Source organism: Ixodes scapularis, unplaced genomic scaffold (assembly GCF_016920785.2).
Source record: "Ixodes scapularis isolate PalLabHiFi unplaced genomic scaffold, ASM1692078v2 PGA_scaffold4__175_contigs__length_147842914, whole genome shotgun sequence".
Taxonomy (NCBI): domain Eukaryota; kingdom Metazoa; phylum Arthropoda; class Arachnida; order Ixodida; family Ixodidae; genus Ixodes; species Ixodes scapularis.
In genome coordinates this window covers 74,003,520-74,017,722 of record NW_024609879.1, presented here as the reverse complement: position 1 = coordinate 74,017,722, position 14,203 = coordinate 74,003,520, and the positions used below count along the sequence as shown (strand labels likewise).

Genomic DNA, 14,203 nt, shown 5'->3' with positions numbered 1-14,203 from the left:
GAAAGAGAGATAAGGCTAAAAAAATAAACTCTGCACGCATGCAAAAAAAAAATCTTTTCAGCGCATTGTTACAAGGCGGAAGTGAAGAGATGAGAAAGAAAGAGAAGCTCTCGCCTTACAACAAACTCATGTGGAAGTTTGTTGTAAATGTTTTTTGCTATATCGAACTACTTGCTATATCGAACTGATCGTAGCGTTTTGTGCTGTTTGTTATAAACGGGTTTGACTGTACATCATTACTTAGAACGTTTTCCTTGTGGTGTGAACTAGAGCACTGCACGGGCCCGGGCCTACCCGAAAGCCGAGCCTGGCCCGGCCTGCGGGCCAGGCCCGTGCCAGGCAGCGTACACTTCAGCCGGGCCCGGGCCGGGCCCAGGCCCGGCTGAGCACTCTGTGCTGCGAAGAGCGAAGAACAAAGAGCGCTCTGTGCTGCGAACGTGGTGTCTTTATTGCACGGCATGCCTCTTCGGAAGCATTTTAAGTCTCGCAATTTGAGAGCATCTGCGGCTGATTTTGTTGCCAATACTGTCACGAGAGAGACGGAATATGATGTCGGATCGTCGGATTTTAGTTCCAACGGTTATGATTTGTCAAATGAGTCGGGAACGTCGACAAATATGCGTCGCTATAAGGCTTGTATTGGTTTCGCATGCCTGCGCGCACTGTTTGACATGCAAGCCGCGTACCGTGTTCCCTGGTCTTTGTTGGCATGATGAATTGTGCCACACTTGTTTTGAAGGTATGTTCTGCAAACATTTTCTCCAACAGAGGCAGACGAAGCGGATGCCACCTCAACTAGCGAGGACTCGGATTATGAAGACGCCGACGACCTGCGAATCGACCCGTCTTATTCGCCCGAGCCCGCGAGTGGACTTCAAACAGCCACTGTTGGGGTGAAGAAAGGCAAGTCCTCGGAGCTCTCTTCTGGAAATTAGACAGGCAGAGCTGTATTTATTTACAGTAAAAGCTCGTTAATTTGAATCGCACAGGGATGCTAAAAATTCTTGAATTGAACAAAACTTTAACTAACAAAAAACGAAATAAAAGGCCGCTTCTGCACAGGAAACACTCGGAATGGCAGGCCTTTATTATCCAAAGTAATCAATTATCATCTGCTTTCTTTCTTAAAAAGTTATGGTCATTAGCTTATGTTCGAGGGAACGAACCAAGCCCAAGGCATCTTCGCCCTCTTCAAAGCTGAAGAAAAGGTGCATGACGTTCAGTGCATTCATGAGCTCTGGCGCAGATGGCCAAATCGGAATTTCCTCCACTTTCTCCTCCTCATCATCGACATTGTTTTCCACTTTCATGACGGGTTCGCCAACTACTTGAGCGATGATGTCTTCGTCTCACAGCGTCACAGATCACCACGCTACTGTCTGCATCGACGTAGTCGGCAAAACTCACGTCCTGCAGCAGATCACGCATGCACTCAAAAACAACCTCGCGCTCTCCGGTGTCGCCGGAAGCTGCCTCCGTACCCAAGACACTAAAACCGCAGAGACTGAAACAGTTTTTAATTGTTGCGGCGGTGACTTGATCTCATGCACGAACCAGGATGTGCATGGCACTGAGGAGTGTCACATTATAAGTCTTGTTCCCTTTGGCCTCTCAAAGAATCATTCGTTCCAGCATGTGATGTCTGTAGAAGGACTTGATGTTCTTGATCACACCCCAGTCCATGGGCTGGAGTGCTGCAGTCGTGTTTGGTGGAAGAAACACTAGTTTAATCACCTTCAGCTCCACGTCAACCTTGTGCACTGAGCAGTTGTCTACAGTGAGCAAGGCCTGTTGATTGCTCAATTCAAACTTTCTGTCCAGCTTCCAAAGCCACTTCTTAAACAACTCGCCAGTCATCCACGTCTTTGTGTTGGCTTCATAGTCTTTTGGCAGTGTGCGAATGCTCTTGATACACCGAGGCTTTATCAACTTTCCTTTACGAGCACGGCAAGCTTCTCCGTTTCACTCATGTTTACCGTGACCAAGATAGTGACACACTCTTTACTTCGCTTCCCGCCTGCGCAGTTGTCTCCTTTGTACGTGATCGTTTTGTCTGGCAAGAGCTTGAAAAATAAAGTGATCTCATCCACGTTGAAGATGTCACGGGGCGTGTAGCTCTCCAGGTAGCCCTGCAGGGATCCATTTCGCCACATTGCACTAGTTTCCATGCTCACGTCTTCACCTTCACCAGACACAGTACGGAAGACGAGGTTGTGCCTCTGACAGAAGCGATGGAACCATCCCTCAGACACGGCAAAGTCGTGGTGTTTCAAATGTAGGGCGGATTCGGCTGCCTTTGTCATAATGATGGAGCCACTGAGAGGAAGATCTTAGCTTCTTTTTTTAGCCCATGTGATGAGTGCCTTTTCCAAATCCAGGTGTTTGGCAGAGCGAAGTCTTTTTCTGTCATGGGCAAAAGCTTCAGCTTCATAGGCATCCTTGATTGTTTTCTTGTTGCGGACGTACGTTGAGAACGTGCTCCTTGGGATTTCGTGCTTCTTGGCAATCTTGTCCTTGCTCACTTTTCCTGCGTCTACTTCACGCAAAATCTCCACGTTCTCTCTGAGCATTTTGGCACAATACTTTCCTCGGGCCAGTATACCCAATGACCACATCGTAGTTTCTGAGCGCATAGCACGTAGCCCGGTCCTACGGCCAACACCACCAGCCAAGTCACAAGCACAAATGGATCGGTGATCGAGCAATGGCTCAAACACGGTGGGCCTGGCTGAACGAAGCACGGAAGCAGAACCGCAGAGCTGGTAATGCGGAGGAGAACACAGAAAGGCAGGAGGCTTCGAAAAGCGCGAAAGAAACCACTTCAGACGCCCCTATTGGTCTCTCGAATGCCTGGCAAAGTTGTTCTAAATATCTGTTTGCGCATTCCTATTGGCCCACAGTGGATATCGGCGACGCTCTCGCATTTCCTGCAATGCAACTGCCATGTTTATCAGCGCGGCTACCGCTGCGCTGCCTGTCACTTGACCGGGAAAGCTGCACACATGGCGGTGCGCGGTTTGAATTATTGGTGCTGTGAACGATTGAAGCGCGAATGAATGGGTTATTTTACGCATGTACCTCTACACAGCATGACCGGACCATGGCGACTGGTTTGAATTAATGAGTTGTGAATTAACGAGCTTTCACTGTATTTATCTATTTGTTTTACCCTCAAGGGGTGGGGGGGGGGGCATTACAGAGGGGAGTGGGAAACAAAAAAGGCTCGGGGTACACCTCAGCACTTCTTATGAGTTGTGAACACGAAAGGACGCACGCCACTCTTTGCTTCCTTTAATCTGTGGCATACAATGGCTGACCTCGGGCGTGGAACGGTGGAGCCGCTGCCTCGCGGACATGCAGCGCCATCGGGTGAGCGATCATTCAAGCTGTTGTGTGCCTTGCGGCGTGAGGAAGTAACTTACAGCAACGTAGTTCCCAGCAGAACAAACCCCTTGGTTTATCCCATGCGCCGTATATATTGCCACGCGCCGTACAACCGATAAGAGGCGAGCAAACACGGGCATGCGCACAGGTCGGTTAGTATGACAGGTCAGTGAAAACACAACAGTGTTAAACACAGTCAGGATGACACCACACAAACTGACGTGCAGCGGCCAATGGGAGCCTCGTCGACGTGCACCAGCCAATGGGATTCAAGCTGAAAATTTTGAATTCCGAGGCCATGTCCTCCCTTAACTTATTGGGATCGCGGAAACTAGGCGCTGTTTTCGCGCTTCAAACTGATGAAGTCGGTTTGCTCCATGGAATAGTTAATGCTTTCGCATTAAAAATACAAAAAAATGAAGCACCATAGGAACAACATAAATACTCAAACAAGAGGGAAATGCTAATTAGCTATAGTAGTACAGGAAAGAGTGTAGTCAACAATTGATGTTAGTGATGCAGGTAACCGATTCCAATCGTCGAAAGTTTTAGGAATGAAGGGTGCGAAAAATGAATTAGAGTGGCAAAACGGGACACCGACTTTTTGGCGATGACCATTGCATGCAGAAAGAAACGATGGTAGGATTATTAGCTGTGCATTGAGTTGAGGAATATGGTGGTAGGTCTTATGAAAAAGACAAATGCGAGAGATTCTGCGATGATGTGGGAGACTTGGAAGTAGTAAGCTATGTTTCGTTGATGTGACACTTGCAGTGCGATTACAATTGGCTGGTATAAAACGTGCGGACCTGTTCTGAACTGCCTCAAGTTAGTGAGATAATTAGTATACGGTTCCCAGATGGGGGCTGCATATTCGAGTTTAGATTGCACGAGCGTTTTATAGAAAAAAAGTTCTAATGATTGAAGGAGCTAGGTAAAAGTTACGTCTGAGATAGTCAAGCATGCGATTAGCATTGTTAGTCATGTAATTAACATGTAGCTGCCAGGAAAGATCAGCGCTTATGATCATGCCCAGATACTTGTATAAATCTTCCAAGCTGTAAGTGTGTGTGATAATGGTTATAAAGAGGAGAGCATTTAGCTTTACCTGTTATGTGCATTGTTTTGCATTTGGTAATATTAAGCTGCATTGACCAGAGGTCAATCCACTGCAGAATCGAATCTAAATCATATTGCAGTTTTTGTGAGTCGGAGTCGCTGCATATAACCTTTGTAGATAGCACAGTCATCATCAAAGATTTTGATTGAAGAAGAAACAGAAGTCTGCAAGTCAAAAAACAAAAAAAGTAAGGAGCCTAAAACGGGCCCTTGAGGCACTACACCAGAAGAGACGGATGCAAGAGTGGAGTTAGTGCCATTATATGTTACCAATTGAGAATAGCCAATGACGAGTCAGAAATTCGAAGGCAAACATACCAATAATTGTGCTGTGTGTATGTTTAGACGGCGGGAATTTCGTCTGCCCTAGTGGGCGTCCGGTGCCTTTACTGCAGATGTGGCATTTGGCCAATGCGGTACCACTGATTGGAATTTTTATTGTGCATGACACAGTAGCGATGCACGACCGCACGCTTGTACGGACTCAAATTGCTTTGCCAGCCAATCGTTTCCACTTGTGTTTTGACAAACAAATCTTTCTTATTTTTTCGATACCAAATCCTGAAAATGAATTCAATATAAACCGAAAGCACAGAACATTAATTACAACTGGTCCATAGACTTTCCAGTTTTAACCAAAGAACATAAATGAAGTTCCGTCTGTCAAAAAAATTGTGGTGGCTTAACTCGGCTATGCCAGGATATATGTAGCGCGAGCTTATGCGCACAAAATGAGAGGCGCTATCAAACGGCTTCGGTGCAGCGTCAGACTTGGCTACTGTGCAACAGAGGCGCACAGCTGGGGGATGCGGCGGCGCCAGTGCGTCTGCCGCGGCTATGACGTCACTCCTTTGGAATGCGCTAACCGGCGAGGCGCGCACGGTGGCGGCTTTGGCGCGCCAGCTGTGCGCCGTGTGACATCACTGCTCCTCGCGCTTGAGCAGCACGGCTCTTTGGGAGCCACGCGAAACTTCTCAACCTCGGCCAATGTAGCTCACGCTACCAAATAAAAGCTCAGTTGAAACCGTGAAACACTCATAAATATCCTTAGGTATTAAAAGTACTACAAGATCAAATAAAAATAAAAACAGTTCTGAAAAATTTGCTCCGATTGTAGATTATTTTTGTCAAAACCTTCTTTAGTGGACGCTTGTCAGACTGATACTCTTACCTGGAATCAAGCACCCTGCCCATCTCAAATCTGCAATCACCGACCTTAAAGGGGCACTAAAGTGCTTTTTAAGATCTTCGCTTTATGGTCATACCTCAACCTACGAGGTAAGCATCCCAAAAATCCTGAAATTACATTAATGCGCGGCCGATTTGCGTATATAAAAAGTGATCACAGATCTCGACACTTGCCGTTGACTCAGAACGACAGATGGCGCCACCGAACCTTGCTTAATATGGTTGAACCACGGACTGCACTTGTCAGCAACTTGCAAACGATGGGTTCCCGCATGATCGAGTGGTCTACCAGTCTTTGCTCGTCCACTGTTCACGAGTCGCTAACAAGCGCCGTCCGTCGTTCGACCATATTCAGCAAGGTTCAGTGGCACGATCTGTCATTCTGCACCAACGGCAAGTGTCAAGATCTGTGATCACTTTTTAATAAGCAAATCGGACACACATGAATGTAATTTTAGTTTTTTTAGCATGCTTAGGGCCCATAGATTGAGTTATGACAATAAAACGAGGATCTCGGAAAGCACTTTAGTGCTCCTTTAAAGGAAGGTGGCATGGGAGTTAGGTCAGTTAGTCAGTCACCACAAACTTTCACAATGTCTTCGCTCCATTCAGGTCAGAGATGGACAACGGTTTTGAAGAATACACTGGTGCAGTGGCGTAGCCAGGAATATTTTTTGGAGGGGCGGCTGAGGTGGCTGGAGTGTCCATGACTTGGAGAGCGGAAAAGAGGGAGGGGGGGGGCTGAAGCTCCCCCCCTGGCTACGCCCCTGCACTGGTGGTTGTTTTCAGCTGAATCTTCCAGAATGAACATTAGCGACTATCGTCTTCTCAAAACACCTCGTCACGATTACAAGCTGGTGCGGTTGCCACGAGGGCGAGAATATGTAAACAAAGTAACTTGAATCACAAACCCCAAACTGTGTTTGAAGGCACCTTGCATCGTTCTCCAAGTGGGACTTTGGCAAGAAATGGGCCTTTTCTGTTCAAGGCTCACTTTCTCAGTATCGCCTGAATCTTTTCTGAAGTTTCTTTATTTCTTCCTTCTTTGAGTAAGCTGTCACAATAGGTTCATTCCATGCCAAAGGAGACACGGCAATTTGTCCATGTCTGGGATATGTACGAAAAAATAATTTAGATAAAGAAGCCTTTGAACAGCAATAAAAAATTTTTACGTGAAAGAAATTAATTTTATTTTTGCTGATAACATGTTTCCAATTTTTGGAATTTGCATAAAACATATGTAGTTAAGAAAAACATTGTATAAAAGCGATTGTTTATCACAAATTTAGGTAGGCGACTAATTACTTAAAGGGCCACTCCGCTTCATTTTAGGTTTGGAAAAAACAATGCAGTCCTCTTCAGTACCGCCTAGGAAGACCACACGTCAAGTATTACGACTTAGTTCTGTCTAAATGTTTCTTAAACGGTCCGGCAAACTTTGCAACTCACCAAGTTGCCGAAATCGGCTGACTCAAGCGGGCGAATTCAGGCGCAACCAACACCGCAGCCAAGGCTACGGCATCAGCGTAGCCAATATTAAGCTAAACGTCATCACCATTGCACCTTTTTGCTTGTTTTTACTTCTCCGGGTGAACGTAGCGCATGACGTCAGCAATGTTACCTCTCGGCGCTCAGCGGTGTCCACGTGGTTGGCTAACGCGCATGCACAGCGCGCTTCTTGGGAGCCGTCCGGCCGCCCGCCGTGGTCCCGCCATTACCGCTGTTTTCGCGCGTCACAACCGTCGTCGTCGTCTCACCGTTTGTGATTATTGTCTCGGAGTTTCGTCCACACTACGGGCACCACGTGGGCTGAATTATGCCGCAGTTGTGCAGACGTCGTGGAACGTCGTAGACACCAAAACGTGGTGAAGAGTGTGCTGCAGACAACACTTGCGCCTGGCACACGCCCGCTCCAATCCCGCCCGTCATTGGGCCGACGATCACGTGACATCCATACCTCGGCAAACCTCACTCATGAGGGCCCTCACTCACCCTCATCTTCACAGGTGAGGTGAGGGTGAGTGAGGGCCGTGAGGACGGTGAGGGGTATGAGTGCATGAGGGGCGTGAGGGCACTGAGTGGCGTGAGGGCCATGAGTGCATGAGGGGTGTGAGGGCCGTGAGGGGTATGAGCGCCATGAGTGCGTGAGGGCGGTGAGTGGCGTGAGGGCCTTGAGTGCGTGAGGGGTGTGAGGGCCAAGAGTGCGGGAGGGCAGTGAGTGTCATGAGAGGCGTGAAGGCGGTGAGTGCATGAGGGGTGTGAGGGCCATGAGGGCGTGAGGGCGGTGAGTGCGTGAGGCCCCCTTCAGACGGAGCATCTTTCTCAGCAATTTTGGTGTTGATTGCGGGTTGTTCTCTAGCTTTCCCTAGATCGACACGAATTGCTGAGATGGGGTCCGGTTCGAAATAGTCAAGCAGCTCGGAGCAATTCGAAGACGTTTGAAGCGGCTGCATCCAATCAGGGACGCAAAATGTTCACGTGATACCTCGTGCTGGAGATGATGACACCGAACGACTTGGTTCTGGTTTGAAATCGATCGTTTTTGGAAATAAACTGTTTCAGAAAGGTACATTAGTATTCTCAACGAGATTTAGATGCATAAAAACACATCTATAATGCGTAATTGTGTCTAAATAGTGCAAGAAAAATAAAATTTCATGATGATGTTGGCAAATTGCAGCAATTGGTTGCTGCGTGTGATCGCGGGCGGCCCGTGTTGTTGGTTTTGCGACGTCAAGTTTCTGGGCGAAATTGCCCCATCTGAAGCTGGCCTGAGTGGCGCGAGGGCCATAAGTGCGTGAGGGGCGTGAGGGCGGTGAGTGCGTGAGTGGTGTGAGGGCAGTGAGGGCCATGAGTGCGTGAGGGCGTTGAGTGCGTGAGGGGCGCGAGGGCGGCGAGTGGCGTGAGGGCTATGAGTGCGTAAGGGCCGTGAAGGCGGTGAGTGGCGTGAGGGCTATGAGTGCGTGAGGGTCGTGATGGCTATGAGTGCGTGAGGGTCGTGATGGCGGTGAGGGGCGTGAGGGTAATGAGTGAGTGAGGGCGGTGAGTGGCGTGAGGGCCGTGAGTGCGTGAGGGGCGCGAGTGCGTGAGGGGTGCGTGAGGGCCATGAGTGTGTGAGGGCCGTGAGGTTCAGTGAGGGTGAGTGAAGGGCTGAAGGTGAGTGTGACTGTGAGGATGAGGGTGAGTGAGGGGCTGAAGGTGAGTGTAGCTGTGAGGGTGAGGGTGAGTGAGGGGCTTAAGTGAGTGTGGCTGTGAGGGTGAGGGTGAGTGAGGGCGACCTAAAATGCCGACCTCTGGTGACATCTCCTACCACGTGATGGCCATGTTAGCGACGACGTATTGTCTTTTACTAGGGCTTTTTAATGCAAAATCACTCATTATCCTGAAATCTTCGGAATGAAGCGGAGTTGCCCTTTAAGAGAAAGAAATATTTAACTCCGGCTTTTTTTTGTTGACCTGGTGCATTTCCCACACTGTTCTGTTCATGAAGCTTCTTCTTTCTTTGGGGCCACACTCCTTATCTTTTGTTTACTTTTCTTATCGGTACCGATTATGACCTTCAAGTAGTATTTGGGTCACGTAATGTTTTCTCGAGGTTGGGGAATGCTGTTCCCGCGTCCTCTCTTCATCGACAAAAGCCTCGATAAACACCGATTATTTGCTAACATACAAAATATTGGCTCTCAAAATCGCCGAATGCCTAGAATAGAAAAAATAAAGCATGTAGAAACATCCCCGATTTTGGAGAAATTAATCCCCAAAAACATGGAACCCTACTTATAAGGGACCGTAGATAGCGCATAGATTTGACCTTGCAACTACTGCGAAGCCCTGTGATTAAGTACCGTGCCCGTCAAAGTCTACTGCACATGGTCAATGATTGGCGAGCCCCGTTGCAAAGCCTACGACGTGTTCCTGGACAAGATATGGCATCTGGTGGTTAGAATAGACACACTAGTTTCAGTTTCCGTGTAGATCTCTTTTTTCCACGTGACAACAATCTCTCGTAAACCAACATGCAGCCGACGAAGAACGCTTTGTGCTGCAAATGGTGGCATCTTTATTGCATGGCATGCCTCTTCGAAAGCATTTTAAGCCTCGCAATTTGAGGGCATCTGCGGCTGATGGAATATGAAGTCGGATCATCGGATTTCAGTTCCGACGGCTATGATTTATCAAATGAGTCAGGAACATTGGCAAATATGCTTTGCTATAAGGCTTGTATTGATTTCGCATGCCTGCGCGCACTGTGTAGCATGCAAGCCGCGTACCGTGTTCCCTGGTCGTTGTCGGCATGATGAATTGTGCCACACTTGTTTTGAAGGTATGTTCTCCAAACATTTTCTCCAACAGAGGCGGACGAAACGGATGCCACTTCAACTAGCGAGAGCTCGGATTGTGAAGACGCCGACGACCCATCTTCTTCGCCCGAGCCTGCGAGTGGAGTTCAGAGAGCCACTGTTGGGGTGGAGAAAGGCAAGTCCTCGGAGCCCTTTTTCAGAAATTACAGGCAGAGCTGTTTTTATTTACAGTAAAAGCTCGTTAATTTGAATTGCATGGGGATGCTAAAAAAACATGAATTAAACAAAATTTGAACTAAAGAAGAACTAAAAAAAAAAGGCCGCTGAACCGAAAATTGGTTTTCAGAAAATAAGGTAGCAGGAGTGTTCAACGGGGTGCCACAAACCCCGAAGCACCACTCATGAAGCAATATCTCGAACGGATTGCCATATTTTTGTAAAATAAATATGCGATTGAGCGAAAATCGCGCCGTCGTGTTTCTTGCAGAATAGTTGAGAAGGAGGGGAAATGGCCTTGCTTCCCTCCTTCTTTGCGTCCTCGCGGAGTCAAAGCCAGAAGAGGAGGAAACAAGAATCGCGACGTCGCAGGCTTTCTTGGCCTTGTTCAAGCACATTCTTCTTTCACAAAAATTTGACCACCTGTTTTAGATATTGCTTTGTGAGTGATGCTTTCGGGTTTGTAGCGCCCTGCCTAGTGCTTCCACGTTGTCTTCTGAAACCTAAATTTTGGTTCAACATCCCTTTCACATTGTGTGCTGAGCAGTTGTCTAAGATGGGCAGGACCTGTCCGTTGCTCAATTCGAACTTTCTGTCCAGCTTCCCAAGCCACTTCTTAAACAACTTGCCAGTCATCCACGCCTTTCTGTTGGCTTCGTAGTTTGTTGGCAGTATGCGAATGTTCTTGAAACATCGAGGCTTCATTGACTTTCCTATCACGAGCAGGGGAAGCTTCTCCATTTCAGTCATGTTTGCCGCAACAAAGACAGTGACACGCTCTTTACTTCACTTCCCGCCTGCGCAGTTGTCTCCTTTGTACATGATCGTTTTGTCCGCAAGAGCTTGAAAAATGGAGCGGTCTCATTCGCGTTGAAGATTTCACGTGGCGTGTAGCTCTCCAGGTAGCCCTAAAGGGATCCTTTTGGCCACATCGTGCAAGTTTCTATGCTCACGTCTTTACCTTCACCAGACACGGTACAGAAGACGAGGTTGTGCCTCTGACGGAAGCGATGGAACCATCCCTCAGACACGGCAAAGTCGTGGTGTTTCAAATGTAGGGCGGACTCGGCTGCCTTTGCCATGATGATGGAGCCGCTGAGAGGAAGATAGATCTTGACTTTTCATTTCTTTAACCCACGTGATGAGCGCCTTTTCCAAATCCGGGTGTTTGGCAGAGCGAAGTCTTTTTCTGTCATGGGCAAAAGCTTCGGCTTCGTAGGCATCCTCGATTGTTTTCTTGTTGCGGACATACATTGACAACGTTCTCCTTGGGATCTCGTGCTTCTTGGCAATCTTGTCCTTGCTCACTTTTCCTGAGTCTACTTCACGCAAAATCTCCACTTTCTCTCTGAGCATTTTGGCACAATACTTTCCTTGGGCCAGTATACCTGATGACCACATCGTGGTCTCTAAGCGCATAGCACGTAGCCCGGTCCTACGGCCAACACCACCAGCCAAGTCACAAGCACAAATGGATAGGCGATTGAGCAACGGCTCAAACACGGTGGGCCTGGCTGATCGAAGCACGGAAGCAGAACCATAGAGCTGGTAATGCGGAGGAGAACACAGAAAGGCAGGAGGCTTCAAAAGGCGCGAAAGAAACCACTTCGCACGCCCCTATTGGTATCTTGAACGTCTGCCGACGTTGTTCCAAATATCCGTGTGCGCATTGGCCCGCAGTGGATATTGGCGACGCTCTCGCGTCTACTTCAACGCGCCTGCAGCGTTTAGCAATGCGCGGCAATGCGGCTCTCACCACGCCGCCTGTCACATGACCAGGAAAGCTCCACGCATGGCGACGTGCGGTTTGAATTATCGGTGCCGGAAAACGATTCAAGCACGAATTATCGGGTGGTTTTACACATGTACCTCTACGCAGTGTGACCGGACTATGCCCAAGCAGCACAGAGTTGGCCAGTCATCGACCAATGGCTGGCAATGGTCCTTGGCCAAGTGGCCAGGCAGTGGCCAGAGACTGGCCGGTGACTGGCCTTTATCTGGCCACTGGCCAATGGTTACTGGCCATCAGCCATCGGCCAAGCATTGGCCAGTGAATGGCCACTCTCTGGCTGCTGGCCAAAAGACCATTGCCAGACACTGGCCATTGCTTGGCCAAAATCCGTGCTGCTTGGGTGGGGACTGCTTCGAATTATCCAAAAGTTTGGATTAATGAGTTGTGAATTAACGAGCTTTAACTGTATTTATTTATTTTAAGGTGGGGGCATTACAGAGAGGAGTGGGAAATAAAAAATACAAAAAATGAAGCACAGTAGTAACAACATAAATACTCAAACAGTAGGGAAATGGTAGTCAGCTATACTACTACAAAAAAGAATGTGGTCAACAATTTATGTTTTAGTGATGCAGGTAAACGATTCCAATCGTTGAAAGTTTTAGGAATGAAGGGTGCGAAAAATGAATTAGAGTGGCAAAACGGGACACCGACTTTTTGGCGATGACCATTGCATGCGGAAAGAAACGATGGTAGGATTATTAGCTGTGCGTTGAGTTGAGGAATATGGTGGTAGGTCTTATGAAAAAGACAAATGCGAGAGATTCTGTGACGATGTGCGAGACTTAAAAGTAGTAAGCTATTTTTCATTGATGTGACACTTGCAGTGAGATTATAATTGGCTGGTATAAAACGTGCGGATCTGTTCTGAACTGCCTCAAGTTAGTGAGATAATTAGTATAGGGTTCCCAGATGGAGGCTGCATATTCGAGTTTAGATTGCACGAGCGTTTTATAGAAAAAAAAAGCTTTAATGATGGAAGGAGCTGGGTAAAAGTTACGTTTGAGACAGCCAAGCATTCGATTAGCATTGTTAGTCATGTAATTAACATGTAGCTGCCAGGAAAGATCAGCGCTTATGATCATGCCCAGATACTTGTATAAATCTTCAAGCTGTAAGTGTGTGTGATAATGGTTATAAAGAGGAGAGCATTTAGCTTTACATGTTATGTGCATTGTTTTGCATTTGGTAATATTAAGCTGCATTGACCAGAGGTCAATCCACTGCAGAATCGAACCTAAATCATATTGCAGTTTTTGTGAGTCGGAGTCGCTGCATATAACCTTTGTAAATAGCACAGTCATCATCAAAGATTTTGATTGAAGAGGAAACAGAAGTCTGCAAGTCAAAAAACAAAAAAAGTAAGGAGCCTAAAACGGACCCTTGAGGCACTACACCAGAAGAGACGGATGCGAGAGAGGAGTTAGTGCCATTATATGTTACAAATTGAGAATAGCCAATGACGAGTCAGAAATTCGAAGGCAAACATGCCAATAATTGTGCTGTGTGTATGTTTAGAAGGCGGGAATTTAGTATGCCCTAGTGGGCGTCTGGTGTCTTTGCTGCAGATGTCGCGTTTGGCCAGTGCAGTACCCCTGACTGGAATCTTTAACGTGCACCACACAGTAGTGATGCACGACCGCACGCTTGTACGATGTTCATCCAGATCGAAGCGGGTAGGAGCAGAGGTTAAACCCAGGGTCCCCGAGTTCTGCAGCGCTATAGGTTTTGTTCCATGTGCTCCGAGGTGGAGTGCGCACACCCGGACACCGTTCCTTTGACCCCCAAAAGGGATTCAAATTGCTTAGCCAGCCAATCGTTTTGACGTCGCTGACATCACTGCCTTACAAACAAATCTTCCCTATTTTTTCGATATACCGTATTTTCTTGCATAATGAACGCACCCCCAAGTCGGTTATCAAAATTTCTATTTTTTTTCTCCCGCATATTGAAGCACCCCCAACTCGGTCGTCAAAATTTTGACCTTCCCCCCCATCCTCCCCCCACCCCGTGCACGAAATGAACGCACTTCCCTATCCTGGTGCAGCGAGGTCACGAATGCATGAGCAGCATGGGCGAACAAGCACCTTGCGGAAGGCGGTAAAAAAGAGATGGATCCCACAAAAACAATACAAAGACAAAACTTGGAGAAAAACATTTGTTCCGCACAGTGCAGTCTGGTTGTGGGGTTGCGCGAAGAGAT

The 14,203-nt window shown here is 47.7% G+C and overlaps 1 protein-coding gene across 4 annotated transcripts in view; it reads left to right on the top strand.

The window, feature by feature from the left end:
- LOC8024699 (zinc finger protein 84) overlaps window positions 1–14,203 on the top strand; it is a 55,776-nt gene that overhangs the window by 29,733 nt on the left and 11,840 nt on the right. For 3 of the 4 annotated variants that reach the window (XM_042293326.1, XM_042293327.1, XM_029974138.4), the window contains exons 8-9: window positions 769–903; window positions 10,045–10,167. In XM_042293326.1, coding sequence (XP_042149260.1) covers window positions 769–903; window positions 10,045–10,167 — 258 coding nt within the window. Of the gene's footprint in view, window positions 1–768; window positions 904–932; window positions 3,370–10,044; window positions 10,168–14,203 lie in introns of those variants that run through there. The other variant, XM_042293328.1, reaches the window with a different exon arrangement.